This window comes from Podarcis raffonei, chromosome 4 (assembly GCF_027172205.1).
Source record: "Podarcis raffonei isolate rPodRaf1 chromosome 4, rPodRaf1.pri, whole genome shotgun sequence".
Classification (NCBI taxonomy): domain Eukaryota; kingdom Metazoa; phylum Chordata; class Lepidosauria; order Squamata; family Lacertidae; genus Podarcis; species Podarcis raffonei.
The window spans coordinates 43,696,278-43,710,786 of record NC_070605.1 but is presented as its reverse complement, the minus strand read 5'-3'; the positions used below and the strand labels follow the sequence as shown (position 1 = coordinate 43,710,786).

General features: G+C 41.9%; 1 protein-coding gene across 1 annotated transcript; it reads right to left on the bottom strand.

Annotated features, from left to right (window-relative positions):
- Window positions 1-3,711: 3,711 nt before the first annotated feature.
- On the bottom strand, window positions 3,712-14,199 carry POU1F1 (POU class 1 homeobox 1). The gene is made up of 7 exons (XM_053385262.1): window positions 14,035-14,199; window positions 10,586-10,611; window positions 9,358-9,458; window positions 7,676-7,918; window positions 6,575-6,739; window positions 6,183-6,243; window positions 3,712-3,992 (listed from the first exon to the last, which is right to left on the bottom strand). The coding sequence occupies exons 1-7, from the start codon at window positions 14,197-14,199 to the stop codon at window positions 3,779-3,781; spliced, it is 975 nt and encodes a 324-aa protein (XP_053241237.1). The 3' UTR covers window positions 3,712-3,778.
- Window positions 14,200-14,509: the final 310 nt, after the last annotated feature.

Sequence of the window (14,509 nt, the reverse complement as noted above, 5' to 3'; positions counted from 1 at the left end):
TACTGCAATTTTGAAAGAAAAAAACACTAGATAAATAATACCAGGACAACAGAAGTGATAGATATCAAAACATGTATATTGCAATTCCTGTTCTTGCCAAAAACGCGTTTTATCTTAGGCTTCCACCCTGTCAAAAAACAAAAATGTAGAAGTATGCAATGCTGAAAGTTTTAAACTGGCTGATATACTACAGAAAAAATTACACAGCAAAATAAACATTACGCAGCTTGGCAATAATGCTGTGTTTTCCAACAATTCCTGATGCTTGTTTATCCTTTGAACAATAGCCAGACAACACATTGAGGTGGTTCACACATCACATTAAACTAGGGCTGAAGAACCGCAAGTCTGCCGGGCCCCAATTTGGCCTGAAAAGCAGTTTTCCTTGAACCACACCCAAACACACCTACTATCAGGGTGTGGAGACACAGCTGCCAAGGAACAGGTGAGCTCTTTAAAGTGCACTCCTCACTGTTCCTGGGCAAGCAAGCCTTGCTGTCAGCACCAACCAGCTGATTGGCGCTTTCAGCTAGCCTGCTGGGATTGGCACTTTATAGCAAGCTCCAAAACAGCTTGCTATGAGCACACACATTCATTTGCAACGCTGGCTTGAAGTGAAGTTGGTGATACAAAGGATCTGCCTCTGCAGGCACAACTCAAGCCATGCCTGCAATGATAGATAGATAGATAGATAGATAGATAGATAGATAGATAGATAGGATCACCATGTGATTGTGATGTCTGGGGATTGACAAGTGGAAGGCTCCACCCTCCTGTCAAAATGGCCAGTGGTGGATGATCGGAATCTTTCCCTTAACTTTGTCTGGATGCTGTTTTCCACTGCAATTATTTTAAACCAGGCATAGGCAAATTTGGCCCTCCAGATGTTTTGGGACTACAACTCCCATCATCCCTAGCTAACAGGACCAGTGGTCAGGGATGGTGGGAGTTGTAGTCCCAAAACATCTGGAGGGCCGAGTTTGCCTATGCCTGTTTTAAACTATGGTTTGAAGTGACATGAACTAGGCCATTATTAAATGAGAATGGGGAGAACCATAGGCATAGCTCAGTCGATAGAGCATGAGACTCTTAATGTCAAGGTCATAGGCTTGAGACCCGTGTTAGGCAACAGATTCCTGCATTGCAGGGGGTTGGACTGCATGACCCACCCAACTGCAATTCTATGACTCTACCTTGTGCTCCTTGGAGAAGAATGTGGGATCTAAATGCAACGAAATAAAAAATTGTGTTTTTTGTTGATTGCCAAATGCTTGTTTGTAGCAAGCCGTGTGCGTCTCCCATTCCGTGCTGTGGGCATTTCCAAGATGTGGGTCAAATGCCACCTAACTTACTGTATTAATAAAGGTCCCAGTTAGAGACCCCCCTATAGTACCTGGTGCTTTAGCACGATCCTTTTGTTTTTAGGATGAGGCCTCTAAACTAATACATTACTGGCTTCCCTGTATAAGCCAGGATAGAGGTAATTGCCATGTTTATTCCAATGTAGTTTAAGGAATACCTCTCATTGGGCCAACTGCCTTTTGGTAACAGCAAGCTTTTAATCCTGGCTGGACTTCACAAAGCAAAAAATCAAAATGCAAAGGTAGAGTGAAGTAGCTTTAAAGATGAATGTACAGAATGCAGATGTTAGATAATGCCTGCCTATAAGCCTTTCCCATATTAAAAGTTCTTGGCAATATTTTAACCAGCAGGCCCCTCACTGTTTGCTAAAACTGCTCATTAGGCGACAGCTGCTTTAAGGAGCTTTTAGGTTTAAGGATCCTGTCAACTAGGAGAGTCCTCATCAATGCCACCGATAAGCCTGCCCCAGTCGGAGCTGACAGTTTTTTTCACACCCCCCCCCCTCTGAAATCCCTTGATTCCTGTCATCTTTTCCTCCCCTCCTATGAAATCTCATTCTTGCAGAGGAAAAGGCTTCATGCTGTAACTTATTTAGCTAGTTCAATTAATGTCTAGGGCGCTAATGAGAATATTTGGATTAAAGGACTACAGCATAAAGATGTCAGCAGAATTTACCCATAACCTCAGGCTTTTAAATATCCCTTCCATCTCAATCTCTGTCCAAATTGATTAGGCTGGTATAAGTTAAATGGCGTTTTTCTAGTCTGTGGATCCCAATGTAAGTTTCAGAGCTTACACTTCAGGATCTAGGGAATTTCTGAAATGCAGATTACAAGTGACAGAAACCCCCTCCCCCACCTGCCTGTTTCAACAGACAAGGGATTATGGGAGGCACAAATTTGAAGAGCAGCAATGTGGGTGCAGCCTGCAGCCTTGGTGTTTTGACTGCAAGTGTAGTTCTCCACACCTAGATGGATGAATGTTAACTGGGTTGGAGTGGTTCAGGGAAACTGACCATAGGGGATAAATTAAATCTCTCAGTTTCTTCTTCTTAAAGAAGCAGTAACTTTAGCTGTAACCATTCTGAGTTAAACAGTAAACCATGTACAGTAAGGTTACCAGATTTTTTTCAATGAATCCAGGGACACTTTAATTAATTAATTAATTAATTAATACATGTTTGGGACATTGATGCTGCAACGATGGCGGTGGCAGAGGGGTGGCTGCCGCCTTGACCTCAACCGCCACGTTTCCCCTTCCTCTGAGGCTTCTATCTCCTTTCTCCATGAGCCTGGGCAGCCCCTGAGTTGTTCGTTCTTCGGTGGTGGTGGGGAAGCAGTGTGCAGTGGGTCAGGCATACAAGACGGAGCAGGAGGGCCAAGAGTGGCAGCAGCAGCAAGGCTCGGGCAGCGCGGTGCCTCCCTTTCCATCGGAGCATCCCCAATCCCATTCCTACTTGCGTGCAAGCAGGAGGGCTGGGGATCCCTCAGCTGGGAAGCGAGGCTTCACACTGTATTTCGGAGGGAAGGTGGAGGCAGCCCGGACGTTGCATCTTAGAGCCCCTGCACTGCCATCATATGGGGACTTCCGAGCAGCTCCTGAAGCCAGCCAGAGCCGACTGCTCTGGGTTGCTGAGACTGCCGCTGCTGTGTTTCCTGGGGACATTAGATGAAATCCGGGGACATTCCGGGGATGGAATTTGTCCGGGGACTTATTCGCAAATCCAGGGACTGTCCCCGGCAAACGGGGACGTCTGGTAACCCTAATGTACAGATCAACATATAGTATCTACACAAGCTAAGATCCTCAGCTGTTCATACTTAAAATAAACAATAAGTTACTCTGCCTTTTGGTACCACGCTGATCCATAGCCAGCTACTGATGGGTAAAAAATGGGATATATAATTGACTTGATATTTAGATACATGGTGGCAGCAGTGAACAACTAAGTAAAAGATTTTAGCCTAAAATAAAGAAAGCAAAGCACTTGGATGTGTGAGAACATCCCCTCCAAAATATGCAAGTAGTGTTCACCACAGTAGGCCACCCTTTAAGGTGAATATCTAACCACCTAACTTCTGCATTCTGCACCCATAGGAGTCATCATGACCCTCCAACACTATAGACAGTGGTATTAAAATAAGCCAAGCAATCTTCACTCCTGCTTTGCCTATTTTTGAATTTTGGCATTACTAAATTGCACAAGGTGCTGCTGCACTAGGCTGTATTAACTGCACAGTATTTAAATGAAGCATCCCTAAAATTATTTATCATTCAGCTTGACAAACTTGTAAAAGTGGTAAGCATTACATGCCCTGCATTTATGCCCGTTTCTTTTCCTGGGGGGTGGGGGGAAGGAGGGAGTCCAGTTTTCAAAGTGTTGCTGTCTAAAAACCCCACTTCACTCCAAGAAAGTCTAGTGGCACTCTTGGTGGTCCTTAATCATGGAATTGAAGGTGTTCTGGTGCAAACTGGTCTTCACTCTCTTCTCTCGTTGCCTTCTGTTGCAGAACCAGACCCTCACCACTTCTTTCTCCAGATTGAGCCCCTCGGCCATCCTCATGATCTCCTGAGATGAGGGCTTGCTTTGTTCTGCAAAATGGCTCTCGAGAGCTTCTTTGGCTGCAATGCTAGAAGGGAAAACCATAACAATTCGATCATATCCTTGGTATCTCAGGCTGCATGGAAACTATGGGCCAGTTCATGCAAGGCGTTTCACATACATGACAGAAAAAAAGTATGACATCTACATGTCATTTGTAGCCTGGGTTGTGCAATGCAAATAGGAAGCATCATCCGTATTTATCCCTGTGCTTTCAATACTAGCGGAGGAGCAGCACCAAATTCAAGAGAGCAAAGAGAAAAGCAAGGCTCAAATTGGTGCTTTAAAAATGGACGGTACATTGCCAAAGGTGTTTTAGTGAAAACCTTCCTTGGGAATATCTCTACATGTCCAGAGAGGCCTCGGCCACTTCCACCTTTGGAGGCCCCTAGCCATGATAAAAAATAAAAATGACAACACTTGAGCAAAAAAAGGTAATCTGTACCAGTTAACACAAAATTATGTGTTTTACCAAATCACTTTTTAAATTGGCTTAAATTTGCGGTTCTAATCTGAGAGCGTAATGTTTAAAAACAAGTTGGAAACCTTGTTACGATATTACGATATTGCCTCATTCTTTGGGGAAACTACAAATGAATGTTGAAATTGCCTCCAAGCTGCTTGTTGTGCTTTTCAGCCCGAACTGAAATTTTGTGAAAATATTCAGATATGTGGTATATTTCTTCCAAAGCCAACATTCAGATATGTGGTGTATTTCTTCCAAAGATAACAAAAAACAGTTCCCTCCGTAGTGGAACAATTTTTCATTTTGACCACAAGGGGGCGGCATTATACTTCATGTTTGACATGAAAGGGGCTGTGCAAAGCAGGTAGGATTCTGATGCAAAACAGCCGGGATGGTATGTTCCCTTTTCAGGGTTTCTTTTTAGAGAAGTTGTACTTTGCAGTGTATTTGTGTTGCTGAGGTTAAACAAGCCAGGAATAGGTGGGTGGGTGTGGGTGTATCAGCATCGGCAGGGTGGTGGAGTAAAACAAAACATTGTGGTTTTTATCGATTCAAAATCGTAGAAGATTGAATTAGCACGGGTCTTTTAAAGGGACCATGAACTCAACTGTAAGTATATGGAGGAACAAAATAAAAAAAATCCTTCCAGTAGCACCTTAGAGACCAACTAAGTTTGTTATTGGTATGAGCTTTCATGTGCATGCACACTTCTTCGGATACCATGCACACGAAAGCTCATACCAATAACAAACTTAGTTGGTCTCTAAGGTGCTACTGGAAGGTTTTTTTTTATTTTGTTTCTACTATAGCAGACCAACATGGCTACCTACCTGTAACTAGATATATGGAGGAAAATAGTGTGATGTTTTGGACCTCGCCCCCCCCAACAAATATAAGGACCGTATATGTAATTAACAAGGCAATCCTATACATGTGTATTTGGAAGTGGTGCAATGGGTCAGGGCATCTGGCTATTAACCAGAAGGTTGGTGGTTCAAGCCCACCCAGGGAAGGCTGTGGGCAGGATTCGGTTGCACTAGATGATCCTCAGGCCACTTTTCACTTATGTGAGTCACACAGTGGCTTCCAACAATAAACAACATAACAGACCATCACAATTACAACATAAATTACATAGAATAATTAACAAATCGCCAGTAAAACAATTGCAAATCATCAGCAAAGCAACCATCTTCTATAAAACACTTATTTACAAAACAACTAAAGGGGAAAAAAGCTAAGCAGTCTAATTCTACAAGCCACCGGGGGTGGGGGAGCTTTCCAACTATACAATTCTATGATTCTAGGTTCTTAGCCTCCAACAAGTGTTTTATAGCAGGGAAGGGTCCCCTCTTTGTACCTAAGGGCTGCATTGCATTAGTGGGCTGGGCCAGAGGCAATAATGGGCCAATGGGGAAGACTCTTACCTTTCCACAGGAGGCTACATTCTAGCCACACAAGAGTCAGAGGTTTACACACCCCTCCATCATCCATCCAGAGGAGTAAGATGGGCAAAAGCACCCATGGGTGGCATGGAGCAGGGCCATTGGGGGTTCATCCTAGGGGGCGTGTCTTGAGGGCTGGCTAGAAAGACCAGGTAGGCTGCCTTTTGCACCTGGACCCGAGGTCCCTAACCCCTGGTATGTAGGATGGCAGCCTTAGGAGACTATTCCTACAGATGGGAATACTCAAGTGCTAGCTGCCTGCGTTTCCCAAAGCTGAAAAGCCCAGTTCAGCATCCAGCCGCATTACCTTATGGTTGTTCTGCGTTTTCTTTTCCGCTCATTCACTCCAACTTTTTCATTGTATAAGGCTGCATTGTATAAGAACATTGTGAGAGAAAGCGACTTCCAGTGATAACATGCACAGTATCAAAAGCTATTGCGACCTGCAATTCCTGTGAACTAAACACTCACATTTCAGTGATTTCAAAATAGGACCCACACCTAAGACCCAGGGGGCACTTTGTCACCTGGTTCATTGGCACCTGGGACAGAGCTAGTGGGAACAATCCTGCTTCCTCCCTTGACTAAATGTGCTAAAGGGGTTGCTGGAGCAGGCTTGTGCTTTCTGAAAATTGTTCTCTGCTCCGCATCAGTTTCAATGCACACAAGCAAGGAAATCTCCTTTAAGAAGAGCTTTACCTCCTACTTGTTCTGCTTCCTCCAGCCACTTGGTTAGGATGGATTTAAGTTTGCAAGCATTCTTGAAGCTCAGCTGCAAGTTTTCAAACCGGCAAATAGTTGTTTGGCTGAACTCAGAGCCATGCACGGCAGCCAAAGCCTCTCCAACATTAGTTTGGGTATAACCTGCCAAAAGAAAACAATCCTACAAGCTCAGGGAAAGATGCTGGCATAGGAACACTTTATCTATCTATTTATCAGTCTACACACCCACCCACCCACCTATATATATATGCATACACTGATGACTTTGATGCTCATCCGGAATTTTTCTTTCATCTAATAAAACAAATCTGATTTTGATTTCACACCAATCAGACACAGAAAAGGTTTTCCAATGGGGAAGCCATTAATCCGTGGCTGCAAAAATAACAAAGAATCCTGTGTCACCTTGAAGACTGCATTTGCTAATTAGCTAACCAATGCCAGGCTGTCCAAATTATCAACTTTGCATGAATGGCCACTGGTAATGCCATAATTCGCACTCCCTGTACCTCTCTGCGTTTCTTTTTCTTCCGACCTCAGTGAGATCGGTAAATAGGATGATTCTGCATCTATGGATAATGCTTAATGCATCTACAGCAACTTTATGCACCACATGCCACAAAAGTTATGCCAAAGTAAATTTCTTTGTTTTTAAGCTGTCACAAGACTCCCTGTTGCTTGTACAAAATAAAATGTTTTAATTTTAACACAGAAGGAGACAAATTAAAAAGGGAGCCTGGGACTTATCCTTGCACTATACAAGGATTGCGCTATACATTCCCTACTACTCAGAAAAGACATTCACATTTAGATTTCCTGCATATGATCATTTATATCACTGCCCAATTTTTGAAGAATGTGGGAGGCTTGAAAAGCTCCAGTATTGGGTAAAAACCCAGTTCATTTGCAATAGTACTTAGACATGGACCTTTCACACTGCCCTTTCTACTCTGCTGCTGAAAGTTGACCATTTCATCATTATCAGTCTGCCACAATCCATGCATTTGTCGCTTTAGCATAAGCAAAAGATTTTTTTAAAGCAATCTCCTAACATCTTTAGTTAAATGAGTCACATACCCAGCTTAATTCTTCTCAGCTTGAACTCGTTGGCAAACTTTTCTAGCTCCCTGATTTCAGGAGAATCCATGTCTATCGGTTCTTCGATTGACTTGTTCTTCTTGCGGAATTCCTGCTTAAAATCAGTCACCGAGTCATCTCCAAGGATGGAGGGGTGCATGGAAGGAAAGCTGTGGCCCAGAGCACACGAACTGGCGCTCAGCGCATGGTCAGGGAATTTATAAAGGCAAGGGGTGAGGCTACCTGTTGGAGAACAAAAACAAATGCTATAATTTCCTAGCTCACATCATTTAGCAGCAGTGCAATCCTAGGCAGACCTTTACTCAGAAGTCAGCCTCACCAAGATCAATGGGACACACTCCCAGGTAAGTGGCATGGGATTGAAGTTTTAATAGCTTATTCTCGTTTCATATTACCCAGGTCTTATGTCCACTGGTCTTATTGATTGTTCTGTAAACTGTTCTGTGGCCCTCTGTGGTGAAAAGTGGCCTATAAATATTGGAAATGAATAAACAAATAGACTGTGCTGGCTTCCCAGTTTGCTTCCAAGCCCACTAAAGGTGCTAAAACCCTAAAAAGCTGAGGGCCAGGCTATCTGAAACACTATCTTTTCCCATATGAACCTTTCCACAGGCTAAGAAGTCCTTTCGTATCTCCCACCAGAAAAATAGATTTGGTTAGTGAATAGACAAGAAGGGGCCTTTTCTGGGGCCGCTCCTGAGTTTGCAGAATTCCCTCCCGATGAAGATGACAAGGTCCCTTTTAGTCATCCTTATTCTGTATGGCTTTTCATCGTTTCTAAATGGCTGTACTTGAGGGACAATTCCAACAGATTCCACACGAAAAACACTTATGTCCCTGTGGAGATGGCAGTACTGAATCGGTGGCGCATGCCCTTCTGGCTTGCACTCTTTATAAAGACTTGAGGAATAAGACTATCACTCCTCTCTTATTGTCCATTCTGGGTCACCCAACCACTGCCAGAGTGTCCTTTCTCTTGGCAGATCAAGATGAGCAGGTGACAGCAAAGGTTGCAAGGTTTTTAGCTGGGGCAAACAGAGTAAGTTCCACTATTTGACTACTGATTATAAACCCTAAAATGCATTTTATATAATTGTCTGTTTATTTTCATTCTTTGTATATCGTATTGTTGTTTTATTGCTATGGCCAATGGCTGATGCAAATAAAGATTCATTCATTTATTCATTCATTCCCGATGATGATGACTAGCTCCAACCACAAGGTCTCTTTTAGTCATCCCTATTCTGTATGGCTTTTCATCGTTTTTAAATGGCAATTAAGATTTAAACCCTGCTCCTTTTGATTTTGAACTACTGCTGTTACAGGAATGCCTCTCGGGCACTGAAGCCTTTTATGTAATAAGGTTAATCAGTTAGGGGAAACAAAACAAAATGAAACAGGACAGACTTGCCTTGCAATGTGCCAACACCATTCACAATGTTGGGATGGGGCATACTGCAGGTCTGCAAAATGCGGCTTTGAGAGAGGCTGGCTGCCAGCATATCTGGACCTGCAGGCTTGATACCTGGGTAAAAAGGGGGAGGGGGAAGTTGAGAGTGCAGTAAGACCATTTCAGTTGAGACAAACTGAATTAGTTACAGATGTATTCGCCCCCCCCCCCCACTTTATGGGCCCACTGATTTTAAGAGAACATTTCTTACCTGCCATCACGCCGTAGGCAGCTTGCTGGTTTCCATAATGGCAGGAAGGGATGGAATAATGCAGACCTGGTAGAACATTCCCCAGTGTCGGCATGGAGAGGCATATGGAGGAAGATTTAGGGGTTGGGGTTAACAAAACAGAGGATAACGGTAAGAACATGCACAAGGACCCGAAGATCATCCTTTCAACTCAACCAAAGTACACCACAGTGGTACCTCGGGTTACATACGCTTCAGGTTACAGACTCCCCTAACCCAGAAATAATACCTCGGGTTAAAAACTTTGCTTCAGAATGAGAACAGAAATCGTGCTCCGGCAGCGCGGCAGCAGCAGGAGGCCCCATTAGCTAAAGTGGTGCTTCAGGTTAAGAACAGTTTCAGGTTAAGAATTGACCTCCGGAGCGAATTAAGTACTTAACCCGAGGTACCACTATATGTCATTGAAATTCTACTCAATATTGACCCAGAATAGATCCCAATGTATAGTTAGCAGAGTAAAACCTTAAACATGTTGCAGGATTACCCCCCAAAATAGACCAGAGGCAATTAATATTTCATCCAGTCGAGCTTTACTGCTCCTGAAGGCAAATAAGCATAATGGTCACAAATCCAATACATTCAGGATTGGCGCTGTCCGTAAGAAATCCAGCTGCAGCAGACTTAAATTAACTTACAATGACTTATAATAAGTCTAAAACCTTAACACTAAGCATGCTATGTATAGAACACCACACCAGAAGGAAAAGATATAGAAAGAGAAAGTGAAATCCAGGCTCCTTCTGGCCCTACTTTTATCGTCAGCATGACCTTGACTGAAAAGATAAGAGAACCAAGTTTAAGCCAGCTATACTCAGCTTCTCTGAAGGAATAACCCAAAACATCAGGAACTTCCTGCTTGTTTCTTCCACACAGAGAAGCTTCCAGAACCCTCTTGAATTAATTAGAATAGGAAAGATCTCTACACATTAGATCAATACTTTCTGCACCAAGAAATGCAAACTGACATACTATACCCTTAACCATAAAAGCTGTCAACTTTTCCCTTTTCTTGCGAGGAATCCTATTCAGAATAAGGGAATTTCCCTTAAAAAGGGGGGAAAGTTGACAGCTATGCCCTTAACAACTTGGGACCAGTGTACTAGAATTGCCTTGCCCCACATGTGCTCATTTGACCTCTTCAGTTGAAGAATTAGCAGCACTACGGGTGTCACACAAGACCCGTTTAGTGTGGCAGCATCTACACTTTGGAACTTCCTGCCTGTTGAGATGAAGCAGGTGCCTTCACTCTTCTATGTTTGGTGCCTGCTAAACAAATTCCTGTTTCGACAAGCCTACCCAGACACTAAGAAAGTGGAGAATTTTACTCAGCTTTAGTATTTTACCTTCTATTTGTATGCTTTAAAAGTATGGTTGTAATTTCCCCCCTTTATTTTATTGTTTTATCTTTTTGTAAACTGCTCTGAGCGTTGTTATTTTCTTTTTTTTACAATCAAGTTGTGTACAAATATTATGAAATAAACAAGCAAATAAATAATATATTATATTCACATTTTGGATCTGTCTTGAGTCTATACTCTACCTTTTGGAGAGCATCTTAAGAAAGTGCATAAATTTGAGCTGTACATTCAGGGAAAGCAACTGCATGCACCCAGCTTTCAACGCACCTCAGATTTACCATGCAGGACAAAGTTGTTGAAAGCAGGTGGAACAGAAGTCCAGTAAAAGTAGGCCATCGTGTGCTAGTTATAGTGATTACTGAAAAGCTTGACACATAAAATATCAATTATGCTTATGAGATTTTATTTTATCGTGTAAATTTTACAAAATAAAACTTCTTCTTTTTTTTTAAATAGCCAAGTCTGATGTGGGCAGATGATAAAGGAATCAAAGGAACATTTGACTACTTCTTGAACTATGAGTGGCTTCTGCGTTAGTCAAATATACCCATTGTTCTTTGGTTTGATTCCATTTTACACAGAAGGAATTCCCTTGACAGCAAATCAGTACATTCAGTTTTACTTCAAAACAGAACCAGTTGTTAAATATCACACATGCAAGTTTCAATATAGTTCTGTACTAATCACAGGCCAATCCTTATCTGGCAGGCTGGTCAAAAGTCCACAGTATGAACTATTCACAAAATTTTTAAAAAGCAAGTGTGTTTATGTGTGTGGCAGGGGGGTTATGCACTGCAAATAAATCACTGTGTGCCAAGCCGTTTTTTATTTTCATTCTTTCAGCCACAGTTCTTGTTTTAAGGCATTGAAATAGAAATGAATTATATTCCTGGAAGGATTCTATTTCACATTAAATTAAAACGGCAGCACAGCGTTCTGCTTCTTTCTTCATTTCTTTTGAATCCACAAATTGGTTTTCTCCCATGTAACAGAAAAAAAGTTTTAACTTAATGATCTTTGAAATAGTTGGATACAGTATAATATACTTTCAGGGTCATCTGCTTTAATACACATCTTGATGCTTCTCTGAAATTAAAAACGGAGAGCTCTTGAAGTCACAGGAAACCCAAGGAACTGAAAAGAGCCTGGCTTAAATTGCCTGCAGGGCAGAGGAGAGAGTAGCAGTTTCTGAGCACAATGACTTTCATGCATCACTGATATAACTCATTTGGGAGAAACCAGATGTGGAGCGATGAAGGAACGCCACACAAAAGCCTCTGTCAATGGGACATGGATCTCTACCTTAAAAATCATATTTCCCTGCCTTCCCAAGGAGCATCTATTATTCTAAACCAGCACAAGGCATCCTCTGCCTCCTTCTGAGTGGTCTGTCTTATTGTTGTTGATGTGGCATGGCCAGTCACTGGGACCATAGTGCAGCATTTAGTTGTGAGTCCACACTACCAGAAGATTATTTGGAGGGGGGTGGTAGTGTTAGTGGGGAGACATTGGTGAAGTCGAGGTTGACCAGGTAGAACGTTGCCAAGGTAGCCCTCAAACCTAATTCTGGCGCTTCTTGAAACAATTCTTATTTTGGAAAAAAATATTCTAAAACTGTGAACTCTCTGGCAGGTTATATAAAACCTTGCAAGTGTTTGAAAGTATGACTTGAGACAAATGCAGATGTGGCAGAAAGTTCAGAAGCCATGGCCCACTTTTCCAGTTTAGACTGATCTTGGATACGGCTGTGTTTCCAATCCCAGTTCCAAGTGCCAAATACTGCCTTTAAAGATTTAGGACCAAGGTGTTTTAAGGATTATCGTGCAATCATACCCAATTTCTGAGATCTTTGAGGCCATTTCCAGCTGGGGTCAGACATGCTGGTAGTAGGAAAATGGGACAGAGTATCTATGGTTGCAGCCCAGACTATGGAATTCCCTCTAGGAGGCTTGTTGGCTCCTTCCTTATCAAACTTTTATTGGTTGGTGAAACCTCTTTTTGATGTACCTTCAATATAGATTAATTCCCACTCCTTGTGCCCCTCCCTGGGTGTTAGGTTGCAAATTCTTCTGATTCTGTTTTCCCTTCTGCTTAAACACACATACTGGAGTTTGAAAAAAATGGGCATACAAATGATTTTATTTAAGATTGAAATTGTCATTTCATGCCACTTGGAATAAATTGATGCTTTTGATCAACTCTAAAGGCCCTTCCAAGCAACCTTTTTATTGTGCTTTCATGATTATTTGGTATCAGGGAGGTTATACATACAATCCCACTTTCAATACTGTTTGTGTTTGCAAAGCTTTTGGAGGCAGACAAACTCTTCTGTTCCCAAACAGTGCATGTTCCTGCTAAAATCCTTCAATTTTTTATACCACAAACATTCCAAGTTATTTTTTGTTTTTCACTCCCAGATAGCTTTTATAGCACTCTTGTTCAAGATGTGTAGCTCCAGATGACAATAATGCAGTAACACTGGAGAAGCATTGCAGAACATCTAATAAAGCAGAAGGATGTGTGGATGCTCCAATATAAACCACCACAAATTCAGTATAAACGAGTCAATTACATGTTGCAGAATATACCACCACCTAGAGTAGCAGCAACAACAAAAATAAAATGTCATATGGAAGAGTCCAAATGAAAATTAATTGTTAATAATGCCATACTTAGACATGCAACTGAAAACAGGATTTATTAGCTTGGTTAATATTTGTATCACCTTAGATTTTTAGTGCTTGCATATGTGCAAACTGGTTGGTTTTATTTTCCACTTCATATAATGCATCTTCCCATTCTTTAGTATGAGTTTTTGAGAAGTAGGAAATAAGACATTTCAGATTGTAAATGGTTTTAGGAATTGTGATACGCTTTTACCATTTTGGATTTATGTTTCGTCTTGTTTTTAAATGGTTTAAAATTTTGTACGTTGTGTGAATTGATTTTATTCACACATTTGTACACCACCCTGGAATCGTCTGTTGAAACATTTAAGAAACACTTTAAAGAAATGCGACATCAGATAAATAAATAAGACACCAGCCTTTTGATGATGCATTATAATGATCCAGCTTCTCCATTGTGAAGATTTTACTGGAAAGCTAATGTGGCAATTAAAAAGAACAACGACTACACCATACACAATTAAACCTGGCACGCTGGTAGTTTTAGTTTGAATCATTTGCTCAGAGAACCTAATCTCTTTAAAAAGTTTTCCCTTCAAGGGCTTGCGTAGCATATGAAAGATGCCAAGGCATGGCACATTGAGAAGAGCAACACTGATAGAATAAAAAAAAGTACCTGTTGAGACCACATTGGTGGCATGATTGGAGACGGGTAAGCACTCTGCAGCACTGTGATGCATTATCAGAGGCAGAGAGGGTGACGAGTCTGAATTCAAAGGGATGAAGGTGTCAGCTGAAGGAAAGGCTTGACAACTCATTCCCACAAGCAAACAGAAAAGGAAGAACGAAGAGATGCCTTGCCTTGCTTTTCTCCCAAGTCTACCCTATGCAGTTCCCAGCAGTCCGGATTTGATTGTACCACTTTCCCTTGCATATATACATAACATGGGTTATGGTGCACAGGGAAGTCGTGTGCAGGTATTTATACTGTCAGGAAATCCCTTTATCCATTTTAATGTGCTTTGCCTGGCCAAGTTGCCTGATCACTTAGGAACCTCCTTCCTCCCCACCCAAATGCAACAGACACCCAATTAATGAGGGGAAACCAGAGACCCAATTTTTTTCCAG